We start from the raw sequence: 14394 nt of genomic DNA, 5'->3' as shown, positions 1-14394 counted from the left end.
CACACACAGGACAGTGGTCACAGAAGAAGAGTGAGATGATACATTTTGTTATTTGTTTCAATTATCCCCGTGCATCCGTGAGAAAGCGATTTGTGAGGCTTTCAGACAATGGAAGAAAAAGGAGGGGGCCATGAGCACGCTGTGCGCGGCGCTGCAGAGGGTAGAGAAGCCTTTTCGTAGTATCGGAGTGAGGCCTAGCCCAAAGATGGAGTCGAGGGCACACAAAATAGAAATCAAGTGTATCCTGCAATAGCCCCATTTATGCTAATGTTAGCAAAAGGGCAATGGCAGCATCCCCCGCTAATGCATGAGCAAGTGGTTTGTTTCATGCAGAACGTATGGGGGGCCCAAACGACCCCTCACTCCTACATAGGTGACAGATCTTGAGCAAATGACCACACAACCACTGCTGCCTGGGGACCTTATTTATGCTTGCAATTTTGTATGTAGGTGGAACAATCCTCGGTTACAAGGACCTTATGAGGTGGTGTTTTGTACTCCCCTTGCAGTTAAAGTGATGGAATTACACTACTGGGTCCCCCTCTCTGATGTTTGTAGGGCACCACCAGAGAACACACTGGTGGATCAGTTATCTTACAACAAGGGGTAACAGTACTTGTACCCCGATTACCACACCGGCATGCCCAGTGGCGATACGGGTGGGGTGGCACAATCAAGTGGAAGGCCAAAGTTCAGCTACTAGCTCTGTATGTTTCCTTTTTTCTGGAAGCCCTTTTATTCCCTCTCTCCCTCTCTTTATCTCTCATCCTCTCTCTTTTCTCTTTTCTCCGTTATTTCTCTCTCTTTCCCTGTTTAAATATCTCACTCTCTCTTTTCTCTTTCCTCTGTTATTTCTCTCTCTCTCTCTCGTTTCTTCTTCTTTTGTGTACAAAGCATATCTTGTGCATGTCTCCCTTTATCTTGTCTTGTATGTCTGTGCTTCCAATTCAGGAAAGAAGAAGATGGACGCAACTCCTGTAAATAATTTGTTAAGTAGGGATCCGAGGTGTAGACACACGAATGAGAGTATATGGACCTATATCTATTATTGTGGGTTGGTTATTGTTGGAGGACTGTGGGTGATATTGCTAGTACTGTTGGGAGTATATTGGGGGCTGGGTATTATAGGGCGAAGTCATATAAAGAGGGGAATGAGGAAAATAGGATTGTATATTACCCAAATGGTCGCTATAATATAATGGATTTCCATATATTAGCACTAACGTCAACACTAACAATAATGATATGCAGGATACATCAGTGGGGGAAGCAGAGAATAGGTTGTTTACAGCAAGTAGGGGATTGTCTACCACTAGGGAACAATATAATGTTATTTCCAATAGTACTGACAAAGCAGCCATCCCTGAGAATGTGAATAGCAGAATAAAAAGCGAAGTACGACAGAAGTACGACAGAAGTACGACAGAAGTACGACAGAAGTACGACAGAAGTACGACAGAAGTACGACACGTATCAAGGGCTGGGTTTTGATGTGATTGAGGACATTCATCACCCTGAGTTCCCTAACTCATGGTACTCTGATATGAGTGGTGTGGGGAGAAACGCTGTGAATGGGAGCTTTTATGTGTGTTCACTCATTCCACATGCATCAGGGGCTCCCAAGGTGTTAGTACCAGAAGCAGGCCCAATTATAGAGGCGCAATGCCTAGTTCATCTTGCACTATGCAGAACAAAAGGAATGTTCCAGGCACATAGTGTGCAAATTGTGGGCATAGACTTTGTAAAGTGCAATGAAGACCCGAAAAACATCGAGTGTGTGGAGCTACCCTATATGATGGCGAAAAGGCAGAAACATGTCAATAACAACTGGCAGGCCATCACACTACCTTGCTTGGCAGAGAGACTAGAAGCATACAGCAAGGAAAGGATAGCATGGTCACTTTCTGTGCGCAAATCTGGACAGAGCCTATCACAAAGTTGACATAGATTGCAACAATGGAAAAGCTGGTACGAGTGCACAAGGAAGGAGAATATAGACTCTGCTTCCACAGCAAGAGTACAGTCTTTGTCGGCACAAGTGAACACTGCAGTAAAACTCTCTTGATCGCAGACATGAAGAAGGAACAACACCGCTGATGGATTACTACTGGATCTGCGGCCGACAAGCTTACTTGCACCTCCCACCATCATGGAGGGGTTGTTGTTTGCTGGCCACAGGGCATTCAGCCCTATTAGTAATCCCAGAAAAACATCTGAAGGGGTAGCACTGCCTAAAGAAGGACCAATAAGTCACCCCACAGTCAAAAATGAAGATAAGAGCTTGGTACCCAGACAAGAGCCCCATATCTGGCTAGGAAAAGGACAGTTCAAACCTCAGAGGATGAAAAGATTGAATTACATATCCAAAACACTCTTCCACATTGCTTGCTGGAATACCAGAATAATACAGGCGTTTCAGCTCAGCAAAATCCTTTTTCACATCTTTATTGTTGCCGAGAGTGCAGGCTGCAGCAAATGCTAAATGGTTGCAAATAATGAGATTGGAACTGGTCCAGCCAACAAATGACAGAAAGAATGGGTTCAACGTGATCAAGGTCGAGTTGCGGGCATTGACACTTATGACAATGCAAAAGCACTACGTGCTGGACATGTTAACAGTGATGGAGGGTGGGGTTTGCAAAAAATGTGGTGATTCCTGTTGTACAATTGTGCCTCCAGAGGACACGGAGAAGGCATCATTATCCTACATCATTGCAGCTGTCCTGGGTGTTCGCATAATGGAGGAGGAAGGAATGCAGGGCAGTGATTGGCTGACTTTGGCATTTAACTGGTCCCCATCATGGCTAGGAGCAATCATGAAGATGTTAATGCCCATCATTGTGTTCATCCTGGTCATTTTCTGCACTTGTCATCTGGTGCTTCGATGCTATGCCCCTTTGGCACCTGATAGAGCAAGAATGATGGTGTCAATTCGGGTCCTAAGAGCACCTCACGAAACATAAAATATTGAAGTGCAAACTGATGTCCCACAGGGTGGCCCGAAGTTTGAAATATTCCCCATCCCATATGAAGATGAAGTTGATCCTCTTTACCATTCAAACATTTCCCCATCCCCTGTTCCAGAAAATTACACAAAGGTTTGGGTGGACTCGGTGGGAGAAAGAAGAAGCATTTATGTCACTTGTTCATCTGAAGAGTATGCGCATAGGTGGCAGAATTTGCGATCAGTGTGTAGGGCTTTGGTGTTACGCTCACCTGGTATCCAGGTGGCACCACACGATACTGGATGGAGGTCTAAGCGCTATCCTGGACCCCTCTCTGCTTGGTTATGTGCCAGACATTGGGTAACGCTTATAACAGGAGAATGGAGGGTTAAGATACTGGTTCTGTGATTGGTGGACTCCCACCTCCCTCTGGTCCAAATCCCCTCCCTTGGGGTTATTGCTCACCTTAGGTTTTTGTGCATTGAACTCTCCGTCCTGCGTTTCTGTGCAGGGGCTCGTGGTTGGTGCGGACGTTCCATGGACCTAGTTGCTTCACTGGTCCGTGTGCCCTTATGTCGGGTCCAGACCGGCTGTGACTCCGACTCTGCTTGCTCTCTTCCAGGTGAGTTATAATGTCTTTTCCGTCTTTATTCTGTCTCTTTCTTTCCCTCCATGTTCTCTGTCTTCTCGGCGTCTTGCTCCACTACACTGTTCCCTAACAATGGGCCTCATTACGAGTCCGGCGGTAACCGTGCCGGAAATTCCGGCAGGTTACTGCTGGACTCGTATTACCATTCTGCATCCGTGATTGCCGGAATCACCGGGGCATTACAACCCTGATGACCCGGTAATTCCAGAGGCGGAATTCTGTTAATCCCCATACCCATGGAGTCCCGTAAGACTCCATGGGAATGGGGAAGTGGAAACACCGGTACCATGCTGTAATGGTGCCGGTGTTTCCATGTCCGCCTGCAAGCGGGTGGTGTTAAACCCGCCAGGTCAGACCTGGCGGGAGTGACACCTTCCGCCTGCAGGACTCTTAATCAGCCGGTCCAGAAAGAACGGTGGTGGAGGATTTACCACCATCGTTCTTTCCGGACCGGCAGGGTCGTAATGAGGCCCAATGTCTCTTTTTGTTTTCACAGGGATGGTTGTGATCTCTGAGTTGCCACTTCGATGGCGAAGACAACAGTAAGTTATTAATGCTCAGAGCGCTAGACTGTTTATTGGTGTTAATTGCTAAGCTATGTCCTCTTCTCCTTGTACGGTTGCAGTGATGATCCGGAGTGATGAGCGATCGAAGCGCTGCTTGCCCAGGTAAGTTCTTTGTTAATGCTGACCTTGTTCCTTCTCCCCTGCAGGTTGTGGTGAAACCCAGAGATGGGCGAGGTAAGAGAAGCACAGGGTGCTGCCAGGACTCACTGCTTGCCCAGGTAAGAATTGTTATTAATACTGTCCTTGTTTCTTTACCTTTGCAGGTTGCGGTGAACTCCGGAGATGGGTGAGGTAAGCGAAGCGCAGGATGGATTCAAGACCGGTTACTTCACAGGTAAGTTTTCTTGCTCGCTAATGCTGTTCTTGTTCTTCCAGGGTATTAATGGAATCCGGATCTAGGGCTTCAGGATCGGGCCGCCGGAGAAGCAGATGAGCAGGAGCTGGACATGGTGAGCGTTACGCTGCAAGAGTGCAGAATAACGCTAAGCGTGTTCTGCTATTTGGGTGTGGTTTAAATAGCCCAGGTAAAGTAGTTCCAGGCCAGGTAGTTCCAGGCCCAGCTACACACAAAAGCTGCATGGCTTGGTTCTAAAGAACTGAGCTGTGTAATAGGCCTCCATGGTGGATTAAGGTCCAAAACTGGTATTGCTTTATTCCTGATAATGCCAGGACTGACTCCATGTATGTTTCTGATGGAGTTTTAAGGCCCTTGGGGCCAGTGTGTGAAGGGCTTTAGCCCCACTGCTGCCAGGGGGCTGTTATACCCGAGAGGGTCAGGGGTATGGATCGTGACATTTGGTGCCAATAAAGGGGCCTCAGCGATATGTGAATCAAGAGATGGGGGAGGAGGAGCGCAGAAACATTCCAGAATGTGTTACTGTAGAAGTAACGAAAGGGGGGAATGTTGGGAAGGGGCGGCCCCATCCTACCTGCTTTAGAGTGAGGCGATATGCATTCAAGCACTATGATGGGCCAGCGGGAGGGGGGGTTCAGTGAGAAAGAGACCTTCCCATTTTTTTTATTTTCAAATTTGTTTATTTATAACACAGCACAGAGGAAATAGGACATTAATAGCATGTAAGTCTCACAGGCAAGTCAAACAAAATAGATTAAAATCCCCCCCCTCTGCTCCCCCCTCAGGATCCCGCGTCAGCGGCAGGGGAAGTCTCATTCGGCCTGAGCAAGATGGGAGCCTATAGAGCCACACAGGCGCCAGCATTGGGGATCCAGGGCCCGCTGGAAATGATGGAGGCATGAGGGGGGTAGTACCAGCGCAACAAGAGCTTATGGGCGCATTCCCGATTGGTAATGCATTGGGACGTCGTACGTGTTCTCGTCCAAACGTCTATCCATGTGTGTTCTTCGATCGCTCGACCCAGGTCCGATTACCATTGGGCCATATAGGAGGGCCTGAAGAGGAGGGGGTCATCCTGCAAGAGTTTGTATAGGGCCGAGATTTTACCCCGGGCTGGCAGGTCCTTAACCATAAGCTCTAGGGAGGCCAGGGGTCTGGTTGCAGAGGTTCGAGTTTGGGGGGGAGTGCACCAGTGCCTCAGTTGGCCATAGGAGAATCTATCCGTCTCTGTAAGCTGGAAAATCATTTTGCATCGTTCAAAGGTGAGAGAAGCATCGTTCTCAAAGAGCTGTCCCAAAGTCTCGAGGCCTCCCGCCACCCAGTTCCTGAAGTTTTGCGGGCGGGCTCCCGGGGTGAAGGCGGGGTTAAGAAAAATTGGGGAGGCTGCGCTAAGGGATCCAGGGATGCCGCCACGCCTGTGGGCCCACTCCCATGCTTTCAAGGTCTGCTTGGTGGCAGTCAGTATCCCTGGCCAGTTGCGTCTAAGAGTGGTGGGAATGAACGGGAGGAAGCGAAGGGGAAGAGGAAGGCGAGATTGTTCAATTTCCACCCATTTCGGGCGATTGGAGGCAAGATCCCAAGCTTGAAATTGGGCCAGATGTGCTGCAATGTGATATTTCGGGAGGTCCGGGACTCCCAACCCTCCCAGTTTCGTACTGGACATCATTGTTCTCCGGGGAATCCGGGCTTTATTGCCTTTCCATATAAAGCCAACGATTTTCCTCTGGAGCCGCTGCAGAGGGGGTAGGGGGATTGTGGTTGGGAGGGCAGCGCATAAGTAGAGGAATCGGGGGAGGAGGTTCATTTTGCTTGCCGTAATGCACCCCAGAAGCGAGATTTCCTGTGTCTGCCAACGGGCTAGGTCCTTCTCCAGTTCCGCAAAGAGTGGGGGAAGTTGGCCTGGTAGATCTTCGCAGGATCAGCGGGGATCTGAACACCCAGATAAGGGATCGCCTGAGTACTCCATTGAAGTGGACTATGGTTCTGCAAGGCTTCTCTCTCGCCTGGGAACAGTCCCACGCCGAGGGCAACTGACTTGTGGAAGTTGATAGCGAAACCCGAGACGTTCCCAAAAGTCTGGATCTCCGCCAGGGCCGCCGTCATGGAGTTTTTGATGTTCGTGATGGTCAGCAGCACATCATCTGCGTAGAGGGCAACTTCCCATTTAACAATATAGTTGAACTCCATAGTACAGTATAAGGCGTGAGCAGCATCGCTATTTTGCGTAGTTATTAGTAATGATAGGTTGAAGGGAAAGACTGAGCTGAAATGCTGCATTGCATGCACTAGGCCCAAATTTCGCGAGACCACAGAAATCCCCAGCCATGCCCGAGCTCCCAGAAGGACAGTCCACACCCCCAATCGCCAAAACCTCTATTCATTGTTCCAAAAGTGTTGCTAAGAGGAGTTTTTTACATCCAAGAGGAGTGTGCCCTACAAGGCAGCGATCAGAGACCGGCGCCTGGTGTGCATGTAATCTCACACTGGCCAAATCATGACCTGGCTCAATCCCGGGAAACCATGAATTATAGCCCATATAACCGGCTAAAATCTAACAACCCAGAAGTCCATGGCACCAGGTGCCCTTTGACCACCAGCGCCAAATGAACGAGTCCTGATTTGTTCAATGAAGGATGGACAGGGCATTTCCGCGAAGTGATAATTGTGTGATTTGTATTGTGAGGTTCTGGGAGGGAGACATTAAAGTTCAAAAGGAGGGTGGAGACTTGGCGTCTGTTGGTACGGAAGGAGTGAGTGAAATGTGTGTTTGAAGGTTAGAGTGCTCCAGAGCCTCCTTTGTGTCCATCTTAAGGCCTGTAAAGTGCACCGGATGAGTGATAAAGTAGTTGTGTGGTTGGAGTATAATACATTTGTTTTCTGACCTTCGACATGAGAAGAAGATGAGGCCTGCAGTGCCCACGTGATGGAAGACGGACTGGGCTGGGACCAATAAACTGCCTTCCCTTATGGAAAAAGGAGGTACTTGTATAGGGTCCATTCAATAAGCCGTGTGGGTTTTTACTGTATGCTGTCACACCATCATGACGCTGTGTACCTTTAAAGGCTTCTGCTTGTACCTCTCTTTTGCAGAATGTTCTTATCAGCAGCGTGCTTTCATGTTGCGCTCATCTGCTTGTGAGATTAAAAGTTGTTATCCTTACAAGATCGACTTGGGCTTTTCTTCATTAACAGGTTATATTCGCTTTGGTGTGAGCACTCAGGGGCTTGCCTTCAGGAGTCAGAAATACAGTGTCTGTGCAGACTGATGACAAGGTTCGACCCAAGGTGGAGGCAGGTCAATCACAGCTCTATTTACTGTTCTGTGCACAGTCCTAGGCAGTGTTCGAAGTGTACAAAAAGAAGTAGTGGAACTATGTTCCCTACTGGCCCGCACCAACTCCCCACAAACCCCATTACCACACCCACTCCCACACACAATACAAACCCCCAAACACTTGGACCTGCTGTTTAAGGGAACGTTCAGTGCAGTGCACTGAAAGTGCAAGCTGCAACGTCTTACTACGCTTTTATTTTAAAACGAAACCATTCTGGAACAGTTTATTTTTAAAATAAAAGTATAAACGTAATTTAAAAAAAGTAGCGGAGCACCGCTCCCGACCGCTCCCGCTCACTTCGCTCTACACCAGCTTGCTTTAGGAGGGACCAGTCCCATGTTTAGGACACTAGGAGAAAGTAACAATGCAGGTGTTATTGGATTCTACCAATTCTGCCCTGCAGGGGGAGGGAGGAGTAGGGAATGGACTGACTCATTCATCAGGTTTGTCATAACAGAAGACTTTTTTTTTTATTGGTTTATAAAAACCTTTAAAAGGGGTAACAGAACAAAACCACAAAGACACTCCACTTTCTCTACGTCAAGTGCCATGGCTTCTGTCAACTGATTTTCTAGGAATCCAGTGGGAGCGGGTAGAGTGGGGGCAGGATCGTCTTCCCAGGGGCTGGAAGTTTTCTGAACCTCATATTAAAGCATATTAAGGGCCTCACAAAATCGGCTGAAAATAATTGGTCTTTTTTGTTTTCGCCCTTTAAAATGCAGAAATATCACATAGAACCGCGACCCCCCCCCCCCCATCACTGTGTGATCTTAGACGGTTGACTATTCTGGAATGCGCAGGTTAGTGAAAGACCTCAGACAGACTCAATCTGTCTCAGGAGCCAATTATGGATAATATTTCACCTTCTTTGAATCTTTGAATGTAATGCAGTGTATAGCACTACTACTCGTTCTGTAGCTTAACATGGCAGTGCAATGTTCCAACATCAGAAATGTCCCCACTATTCCAGAAACATTGCTTTTGTCTGAAGTCATCTGTGCTGCAGTTGCTCCAGAACTTGACTAGGGAGCAAGAGTTAAGGCCGGGACAAGGAAGAGGCAAAGTGATGGATCTGAGCAAGGCAGACACACCTTAGAACACACATGACACAGAATGTTTCTTTGCATCAATAGGAGGTTCAGTCACCCGTCATGTTGGAGATCTCCCCCGCCGGGCAGGGGACACAGTCGAAGCAGCAGTGGGGCTCCCCTTTCCTTTGGGACTGTCTGAACCCCGGAAGGCAGCTCTCACTGCAGAAGGACCTGGGGACCTGGTGAAGACACAAGAAAGAGAGATTCAGAGCAAAACTAAGTTAATGACACACATCTGAACAAGGGCATTGAGAAACAAACATTAGTCTACAGACAGGAGATGCTTTCATGTCTTCTGAGTTGGACATCTCTACATATTAAAGGGTCCAATCAAAGAAACATTTATTTCCCAACATGTGTGACTCCTGAATAACTAACTGTGTGTCGGTGGGAACTTCCTGAGACCTAATTACACAGGGGTAATGCTCATGCGTTGCTGTACTTTGATCTGTACCAATCATCGAAGGACACTAGACGTTAGTGGCCTCAGTCCTCCAGAAAGAGTTGTTCTGCTCTGCACTTGAGTGTTACCATGGATGGTTTCTGTTAAGAGTCACTGTAATGTGATGAGGGTGTGGGGGAGTTGCTCAATTCATCCATCGCTGGATATCCACAACGCTGTGCTGATAGCTGGCTTTTTGTGAGGTCAAGCACGTTTTTGGGAGGGCTACAAATAGAATATTGCTACAGTCCATCTGTGAAAGTACCAGTTGAATGAATGTTTAAGAAACATTAGTTCATGGTCATTGTCTGCAATAGAGATATTAACACTACTATATTGAGAATTCTGGAGTGATGAGCAATATTGAATCCTGCCAAGAAGTCCTAGGCCAGCCTCTCATTTGGTATAACAATGGGGCTCCTGGCAAGTCCCTGATCTATCCAGCTAAGTAAAGCGGTAATGTGTACAAATGATCAGGGCGCCCCAAAACAAACTAGGCAACTTCCAGTGACTCATAGACTCAAATAATGAGTATCACTCACATCAAGTTTTGCACTCATATTTTAGTGATCAAAAGCTGATGACCTAATACACACAAATAATGAACTTATTTACACAGGAAGAAAACACAAATAACAATATTGTGATCTGAACCAGTTAATTGGCCAATGCACATGTGGAACAAAAAATGAAAAACATTACTGACATTACATGTTGTGCAGAATAAAAAACAAGTTGGTCCCGTAAATTCTTCTAGGACCGTACAAATAATTCAACATTGGTTAATCTAAACAACTTGAAAGTAACAGTGTTAATATTGGACACGTGGAGGGGAATGACAATTAACTGGTTCAGATCAACATTTGATGTGAGTGATACTCATTATTCGAGTCTCTGAGTCACTGGAAGTTGCCTTTTTTGGTTTGGGACTCCCTATCATTTATACACATTACCGCTCAGCCTATCATTTGTGCATTATTCGGATAATATCATCCGTGCATTATAGGGTAATGCATTTACTAGGTTGAGATGCTCTGCAGCCCTCCATGCTTAGGTTAGGAAGGATTAAATGGTAATAGGGTGAAGGGTATTCAGATCTGTGGCCTGGGTGAATGTTTTTTTATTTTTCAGGAGACCTGTGATACGTCCTGTTTTACGGAACTGTGCTTGTCCCAGTGATGTATTCCTGAGTCTGAGCCAGAAGGGACCCGCGCTTTCGGAAGTCCATTTGACCAGAAAGCTTGATATTGGATCTCCAATGAAGTCTGATGGTTTGGGATTAGCAACTGTTTTCTTGAGGGCTTCATGGGGAAGTGGGGTGAAGGAATTGGATTCATGAATTGTGTTTAAATATTCTTGTTAGAAGAAATTAAAAATACAAGGCAAGTGATACAATCATCATAAGTCATAAATTGTGGCAAAAAAGAATACCAGACATAAAAGATATGATAGAAGATTAGTGCAAATGTGAGCCAAGTATCATATTGTATCAATCCACATTAAGATCATTTAAATATAATCGAGGATGACATTACAGACCACAGACAGGACAAAAACAGGACACGACATATACTAGAGGAGAGAGAAAGGAAGGGAAGGGATAAAGGAGTGTGTGCACATATACCAGGCAATATTGCAGGATAATTACTCGCAGGTTACTGATGTGGGTTCACAGCAGATAAGTAGTCACGAAAAGATTGGCATTTCAACTGAAACTTATTTAGTAAGTCAGGGGTAGATGCATTACAGCTTTCTAGTCTGAATATTGCAAATAAAGTTCCACCAACATTTGTAATGAATATGACTTAAGTCTTTCCAATTGGTTGTGATATTTTGAATTGTCACCATTAAGCATAAATCAAACAGATATTGAGCATGTTTGTTGATTGAATTATTTTGTAGCAAGGAGCTTCCTAGGATAAGAAAATCAAAACAGAAATCCAAATGAAGATTGAAAATACATTTGATGGAATTCCACACAAAGTTCCAAAATGACTTCACATATTGACATTCTATGAACATGTGCTTGAAGGAACCTCAGACATGGTAACAACTCCAGCAGCTATCATTAGGTGACAAACCACATTTGAAAGGAGATACAGGGGTAATAAAGGCTCTGTGATGAAAAAAGAATAAGGTTTGAATAAGGCTAGTAGAGGCAGTCATTTTAGAAATGTAGTGCCATTAAGGGGGGCCAGCAAAACTGACGATCCAATACTAAGCAACCTCCTCTCCAGTCATTATGAAGACAATCAATCCTCAGGGTAGGCGACGTTACTAGTAGGATGTTATAGTAATAAGAGGCCGTAGTATTAGAGTTCAGCATATGAAGTCATCTCTGCGCATAGGAATATTGGAGCTATACATCAGTAATTCAAAATGTCCTGCTATTGCGGCAATAATGGCAAAATATTGCTTCAGGGAGGAGGCAGGTAAACGGTACTTAGCGGCAAATTCCTCAAAAGTAATGGGGATACCTCGCATAAAGAGTTGTTTACAAAATGTGATGCCTTTTGAGAGCCATAACTTCCAAAAAATGGATTTACCTTTAATTTCAATCAGGGGATTATACCAAATGAAAGGGGAAATGAATGAGGATTGCTTAGCTTAGTATAGGAGTATGTATAACTTAAGGGATAGGATAGGTTGACGAATACAGGAGTTTTTAGTGAATTAATTTATTTTTTTATTTGTATTTGGTTTATAAAAATGTTTTGTTCTTGGGTTCCTGTATATAAAAGAAAAAGAGAAATACAATTTGGATTTCTACAAGACTAAAATAAAGACATATCTTGGCTTTGTCTTTTTGTGTTCATGTCAATTGTCTTTTTTCCATTTTAAATTCTGTTTAAACGACCGGTCTTCTTCTTCTGGTTCCCAATTTTCCAGTTCTAATTAAGAAGATTGAGGGCCCGCAGTACTTCCACCACTGCCGACGTGAGGAAGATTTTGTGTCCCGATATCAGTCTATTCCATAGATGCTCTGAGGTTATTCCGTCCACCTCCCTGACAAATCTTCCAAATGTGTCTTGCCTCAGGGTCAGAGTCCCTTCACATTCCATTAGGAGATGCTAAAGAGTCTGTTGCGACGGGCTGGCACAGATTTTGCAGAATGAGATTGCTTTGTCACTCTGATGTCGTATTTTTAGAATTTCGCCTGTAGACAATAAATTAAACCTGATCCTTAAGAAGCTGTTCCTAAACTTGTGATTGGGATATTTCTCCGAATATCTTGAGAGAGAACCTAGTTTTGTGTCTACTACCAAAAAGGTGTTCCTTGGAACCGAGTTCCGCACTTTTGATATTGTCTTGATCTAGTCTAGTGCTTCCAAGTCTCTCTTCGTCTTTAAAGGATTGGTGGCAAGGGTTTCTGGGTATAAAATAATTCTGGCCAGAACGGTTTCCACTTCTCCTTTTAATCTTTCCAGAAGTAGCGATTTCAAACTGGTGATCATCTTATTAATGTCCTTGTATAGAGAATTTGGTCTAGGATTTACGATACCTCTGTACAGTGAAACTAGCTTCCATTCCGCCAGACAGTTGAGTGATCTAAGCCCCAGTTCAAAGTGTAGATTCCACCCAGGGGTACTTAATGTAAGGTCCAGTGCCTCTTTCCACAATATTCCTTCTATTTTGGAACAGTTTAGACTCCATAGATATGGTTTGGCCTCCAGGCCAGAGCAGGATAGGGACCAATTTTGTTGTATAGTACCCAATCATGGGCAGAATGGAGAATTTACAGTACTTGTTGTTAATTTTTTTCATGTGTGGAACCAGCTTCTGCATTTTGTGTAGAATGTCCAGTTCCATTTTAGATTCTGTGGAGTTTGCAAAGATCTTGTATCCCAAATGTGTTAAGTCCTCCACCTGAGGAATGCTTTGGCCGTTCAATGACCAGTTTTTGAATTTGGTTTTCTTCAGTGGGTTCTTCAATACCAAGATTTTCGATTCCCCAGGATTTATTACCAGACTATTTAAGATGGCGTACTCTCCCAGTCTTGTTAGGAGTCTTTGTAGCACCATGGGTGTCTTGTCCAATAGGACAATATTGTACACATAGGCCAGCCAGAATATTTTTCTCCCATTTAATTCTGGACTGGGCAGGGCTGATGACTCTAAATAGTCTCCCAGGTATGATAGGAATAGTTTAAATACCAGGCGTGCTCCTAGGCACCCTTGCCTTACTCCCCTCTAGACCTGAAATGAGTCTGAAAGGTGTCCTTGTTCGTCTAAGTGACCCTTACTGTGGTGCTGCTATGGCGCTCGATCAGCATTGCCAGCAAGGTGTCTGGTATTCCTTTTGCCCTAAGTTTGGCCCAGAGTTTCATATGTCAATCTGGTCAAACGCCTTGGATAAATCTATCCAGGCACCATAGACTGGTGCTCCCCCTTTTCTTGTGGCTGCTTCACTAACCAGGCTCAAACTCAGTCCATTTATTGATGTGGCGAGACCTCACCTGAATCCTGTTTGGAAATGAGACATGATCTCCTCTTGATCCACCCATGTGTTCAGATCTCTCAGCAGCAACTTCATAAAGATTTTACTCTCAATGTCCAGGAGGGCGATAGGACGGTAACTCTCCGGCTTTGTCCTATCGCCCCACCTTGAATAATGGAATAATTAGCACTGTTTTCCATGAGGGAGGGACTTTCATTGTTTTTAATATTTCCTCGTATAGATGTTTTAGGAGTTTCAACCATAGATCTACCCCGTTCTTAAATATTTGGTACGTGAGTCCATTGGGGTCAGCGGCTTTCGATGTGGACGATTTGATGATTATTTCTGCAATTTCTTCCTCCTCAATCGACATTTCCCACTCCAGACTCCATGGATTTTGGACTTCTTCATCTTTTAATGTCTTAATAGATTCTGTGAGTTATTGAACCCGTGTCTCTTCTGGCACTAAATTACATAGGGAACTGGTTGCCTATGAGTCTAGTTCACCCATTATTGACCAGAAGGTTCTTGTGTTGGTGTCCACCTGGATTTTAGCATTAACTCCCCGTCTTT

At 45.2% G+C, this 14394-nt stretch overlaps 1 protein-coding gene across 1 annotated transcript in view; it reads right to left on the bottom strand.

The window, feature by feature from the left end:
* The window catches only part of LOC138480450 (vomeronasal type-2 receptor 26-like), a 70161-nt gene extending 55967 nt beyond the window's left edge, over nucleotides 1-14194 (bottom strand). The window contains exons 1-2 of the mRNA XM_069612235.1: nucleotides 14093-14194; nucleotides 8997-9120 (exon numbers count right to left, since the gene is read on the bottom strand). Of these exons, the coding sequence (XP_069468336.1) occupies nucleotides 8997-9120; nucleotides 14093-14194 (226 nt within the window). The remainder of the gene's footprint in view (nucleotides 1-8996; nucleotides 9121-14092) is intronic.
* Nucleotides 14195-14394: the final 200 nt, after the last annotated feature.

Source organism: Ambystoma mexicanum, chromosome 5p (assembly GCF_040938575.1).
Source record: "Ambystoma mexicanum isolate Mex_15411 chromosome 5p, UKY_AmexF1_1, whole genome shotgun sequence".
In the NCBI taxonomy this organism is placed as follows: domain Eukaryota; kingdom Metazoa; phylum Chordata; class Amphibia; order Caudata; family Ambystomatidae; genus Ambystoma; species Ambystoma mexicanum.
The sequence above is the reverse complement of the archived record's forward strand: the minus strand, read 5'-3'. Positions and strand labels throughout refer to the sequence as shown.